This window comes from Priapulus caudatus, unplaced genomic scaffold (genome assembly GCF_000485595.1).
Source record: "Priapulus caudatus unplaced genomic scaffold, Priapulus_caudatus-5.0.1 Scaffold944, whole genome shotgun sequence".
In the NCBI taxonomy this organism is placed as follows: domain Eukaryota; kingdom Metazoa; phylum Priapulida; class Priapulimorpha; order Priapulimorphida; family Priapulidae; genus Priapulus; species Priapulus caudatus.
The window spans coordinates 45,028-50,125 of record NW_014578005.1 but is presented as its reverse complement, the minus strand read 5'-3'; the positions used below and the strand labels follow the sequence as shown (position 1 = coordinate 50,125).

General features: G+C 40.9%; 1 protein-coding gene across 1 annotated transcript in view; it reads left to right on the top strand.

Moving 5' to 3' along the window:
* The window catches only part of LOC106814555 (neogenin-like), a 32,076-nt gene extending 27,224 nt beyond the window's left edge, over positions 1–4,852 (top strand). Inside the window, exons 28-30 of the mRNA XM_014818879.1 lie at positions 422–548; positions 1,131–1,267; positions 3,990–4,852. Of these exons, the coding sequence (XP_014674365.1) occupies positions 422–548; positions 1,131–1,267; positions 3,990–4,157 (432 nt within the window). The 3' untranslated portion in view covers positions 4,158–4,852. The remainder of the gene's footprint in view (positions 1–421; positions 549–1,130; positions 1,268–3,989) is intronic.
* Positions 4,853–5,098: the final 246 nt, after the last annotated feature.

Here is a 5,098-nt window from a genome sequence, read left to right as displayed (position 1 = left end):
CAGGTGGGACGTGGTACGCTGAAGTTCTGAACGCCGCAGAGGCATCCAGCCTGCCGCTGCCGGCTGGTAGCCGCCCGACCAGCGATCGATACAGAGTTTTTGCGTAAAGGTCACGAACTTTACCTACAGCGCGTGCACATGCTATGCCTGGCAGTCTGACGTCATGCTTTGAATTTACGCCAGTGGCCGTTAGACTTTTGTGGCGCCACGTGTTAAATCTGTTGGCGTTCAAAGTATAGTCAATCTCTTTAAAAGATCTATCTTGGTTAATTTTTACTCAACCGTGTTGATTCAAAACATACTGCTGACGTTTCGCCTCCTATCAGGAGGCTTTCTCAAAGCTGACTGAAGTTATCAGTTTAATTAATGATGATCTTAATTAATGAGATGAATGTTAAATATATGTGCAATTTACAATTAGCAACAGAGTATCATGCCACCTAGCGACCCGGTATATGATTACACTGATGCATCTCCAGTGGAGCTACGTCGGGCCGTAGGCAGAGCCAAATTAAAGCACGTGCAACCACCTGATCACATACGCACAGGTATTGATATGATATGGCTTTCCTAATCTCAATTGTTTCTCTTGCTGGGAATTGGTACCGGGTAACAATGATTTTAATTTTGCGATCAGAGTTTCTTCTATATGTACTGTAAAGAAATATTGCAAAACAGTAGTGTACTGGCTACATAAATAAGCAGTGTCTTTATGAGACAGCTTCAGTCCACAATTGACTTATCTGAAGTACTTACAATATTGTGTTAAACCAAGCTTTATAGCCCTACATAGAGAATCAGCCGACCAAGCTAAATCCCGAACAAAAATGGCCAATAGCAAAAACACAAGAGCCTCACGTAGTTTAAGGTCAGAGGGCATACGGTAATAACATACAGGGTAATACCAGGCTAGCTGTAACAGCACAACAGGAACATTTTCACAACGGCGATGTTAAATTTGACAACGGTGGTGCGCCACTGCATGTGCCTCCTATGTATAAGATAAGAAACCCTGGCGATTTTTAACCTCAATAGTATAACAGTTTAGGTAATATTACGAAAATTACGCTTAAATTCGAATTCTATAGCAGCGAGTAAGTTACTGATTCTTTGATGATTGTTTGCTACAGCCATGACACCAGAGAAACGGATCTCCCCAGCAGATGTAGCAGACATCCCTTCTTCATACATTGACTCTAGTAGCAGCGAGTCAAGTCCCAGTCCAGTTTCATGGTTCAACGTGGATGCTTCTAATACGATGTCTGCTGTAAGTACTCTCAGCTTCTTTTTCTTCTTCTTTTCGAGTCACTACACGTACACTACACTACACTCGACCTAGCCACTGCAGCACAGAGGACCTGGCACGGTGGTTGAAAATCTCAAGGTCTCCAGGTCTACAGGACTCTGTATGTCTATGAGGTGTAGTGTGGTGTGGTAGAAGGATTCACAAGTGGGATACCTGACAAGGGCCGCAGCATGAACGCTCCTAGGTCGAGTATAGTCACCCGAGAAGAAGGTGTGGTTTTCTTATCAGCTAAAACATTGTGTTGATTGTTTTAGTAGTGATATCTTTTTTATTAAACAGTTGTTAATCTGGGAGTAGCTGAGGCATCGAGAGCAGGAAGTGGAGAGAAATTCTCGTATCAGATGATAGTGTCATGCAGCTTCGGTACATTTTTAGCTCACCTTGACATCGTCAATATGAGCTATTGCCATGGGTCGTCGTACGTCCGTCCATCCGTCCGTCCGTCCGTCCGTCCGTTGGTCCTTTAGTCAACATTTGGCTACGGTCAACGATAACTCAGGAACCGTTTGACCCACATGTTTGAAATTGGGTATAGTTGTTACTGCTATGCTCCCATATTCAAGGCTCGACACTAGCGGTGGCCCGGTGGCCCGGGGCCACCAAAACTTGATGTCGGGCCACCAAAATTTCCAAAAGTTAAAATTTGGTGGCCCGAATGGGCCACTAAAATTTCAAAGTGTCTATGTGATAAAAATAATTGTTTCTTACGGGCTAATTTCATTCAAAAGAGAGCGAGCAATTCGCGGAGCGAGGGCACACGTACACACGTGCAGCATTCTACCGTGGGCATACACGGGCACACGGTTTATCCGTCTACTGCGGCTGCAACAAGCCACGTTATTGTGTTAGACTGGTATCCGGCCTCACGCTCTGCTAGACAATGTACACGCTCTGCGACGAACAGTTCGGCCGCGAACCAGTCTAGCCAGAGGTCAAAACCTGAGCGGGCGCAGGCCATAGCATATTTTGCAAGCGCCAGCATACATGTAATTACATTGTATCAAGCGAACCAGACAATGCGGTTCTGGTGAAAATTTGATGCCGTGGAATGGATAATACAAATGTATGCCTCAATCATCAATGTCAGTGTGTGGGGTTTGTTTAAAGACTTGTGCAAGTGCATCAGACGGCCCAATTTTCAAATAATATACAATACGAGATTGAAATAAAGATTTATAATGTTTTTTGTTGTTGTTTTTTTCGGGCCACCAGATTTCATTTTCGGGCCACCAAAAATTGAAAATCAATGATTTTGGTGGCCCGATCGGGCCACTGAAAAAAAAAGTTAGTGTCGAGCCTTGCCATATTGAACGTCTTATTTTGGAGCACGCCAGTCGACGGACTTTCGAGCCACGGCAATTTTTTGGCAAAAATGGGAATTGCCATTAGTCAGTTCAGGTTCAACGGATTTTGCTCATTTTTGGTATGTGAATGAATAAGGGCCAGCGGTTTTGATATTTAAATTTTTTTAATGCAAATTAGGTAGGTTTTGGCAATTATATAGCATATTATGTTATAGACACGCAGATAACAGTCTGTGGTTATACACTCGTCTGGTTTGTTTTACAAGATTTCATTGACAATATCTTTAATGCAAAATTGGTATTTCCTCTCCACCCTGCCGATAAAACGTCTATATTAGAGTAAAGTTTTACAAAACATGTCGGAACGCAGCATAACCTATTTATTTCGAACGCCATCGCTAAGAAACATCAAAGCGGGTATAGCGCCATCTACCGTCACAAATTGTGATTCATTTTGGTTTATAAATTATTATTGCGATATACAGATGGCAACCGTGTGCTACCGCTTAGAAAAAACTCATACGAAGTAAACACTTCCATGCAACTAATTAACCTTTGACAAAAGTTGTGTTATGGGCAGGAAAACACCATTGTCACGTGGTATATAGCAGCTACGTGGAATAAGCGTATCCTCTCAATCTTACACGAGACACATCGGGAGCTCCGCTTTTAGGCAGTGCCTAAATCTGAATATTATAAAAACGTTAAATGGCGATCATTTAGGTGTAACAGACGCCATCACTCGCCCACATCTCAGACTTTCACATCTCAAACATTTATTTTCACATAAAAAATTACACATGATTATCAAGAGTATATAATGGAAGTTCTCCCATATATACTCTTCGTTTCTATAATGTACGTCGATGGTTGCTCAATTAAAACTGACTTCTTCTCACTCACTCATTTGTGTCCTTTTTTGTGGTGAGCTACAGTGTCATTGGCACTTTCATTACATTCTCAATGAGGTGTAGTATAGTGTGGTAGAAGGATCCGCAGGTGGGAAACCTGACAGGGGCTGTGGCGTGAACGCTCCTTATGTGGAGTAATTCTCAGCAAGCATGCGCTCCTTTATGATTGTCTATAATCTACACTGGGTAATGTACGTGTGCATGTGCAAATATATAGCTCCCACAGCTTTAGAAAGAAACTTCAACTATATATGCTGTGCGTAAACTGTTCCTGTTGTAACCTTAGCCAAATGATATAGAGCCATTAATATAATATCAGGAGTGAATAATAATAAATTATTATCATTATTTATAGATTAATAATAAATTATGATCATTATTTATAGATTAATAATCTATTATTATTCACTCTTGATAATATCATAGACACGATCATACTCTATCATGGATGCCATTCTTCACATACAGGCCAACGTCATGCACAGAAATCGCATGCAGAAGGAGAGCGCGGACGCAATAGCAAAACGGCGGATCCGAGCTACGACGCCTGTTGATTTTGCTTTGCCGGTGCGAGACAAGCAGGATCTCTTGCAGAATGACGCCGTTGTAGTGCTAGATGAGCGAACAGCCTTGTGATGGATGTTCCGCCAGCTGCCAATCACCAGTACCCTATCGGTCTATAGATCTATTATTGATTCATTCTGATTGATATTACCAGGGGTAGACGATGACAAACAATTTGACGATGATGACAACGATTTGTCATCATCTACCCCTGATAATTCTTAGTGAATCTATCTTTGATTCTTATTGTTATTATCTATCTAAGAATCTTAGTGATCTGAACCTAATCAATCTATCTATCTATTTTTAATAATTACTAACGATTTTATGGGACAGGTTTTCTTGTCTGAGTAGATGTCACCTGGGACATTGAACATTTAGTGGTCATGCATGATCATGTGACATTAAGTAATTTATTCAATTGGAATAGGATGACATTTAATTTATGTATAGTCATCTTATTCTCGTGTTTCGTATTTCTCGTGTTTTTACCAACCGTTTTCATATTTCTTCAACCGTTCTGATACTTACCGCTACTCCTTGCATAACACCAAATGTATATAGTAAGGCTTATACATGTCATAGAGCACTCGCACAACATTCTTTCCACCAATATGTGCACCGATGTGTATTTTAAATTAGATTGTTTACATATATAGTATCAGGAGCAGTACTAGAGTACAGGAGCAGTATACTGTACATATATATAGTACAGGAGCAGTAGGGATCGTTAATTACTCTAGGTTCTAGGGTTATTTTCAGTTAATTTAGGTTAAAATTACGCTACATAAAAAGTTTCATGGTTCAATCACCATTAGAAATATTATTAAAAAATGTTTTAAAACTAACGACTACAGTTTGATTACAACGACGGTGGCGCCACTCAAAGCGCACGATCTGATAAGTTGCGCAAAACCACTTTCCAGCCAAGGGCTACGGGAGTGTCTATATTCAGGCCGGTACGGGAGATTACGGTACGCATATATTTGCTAATATATTGACTAATCGTGCGT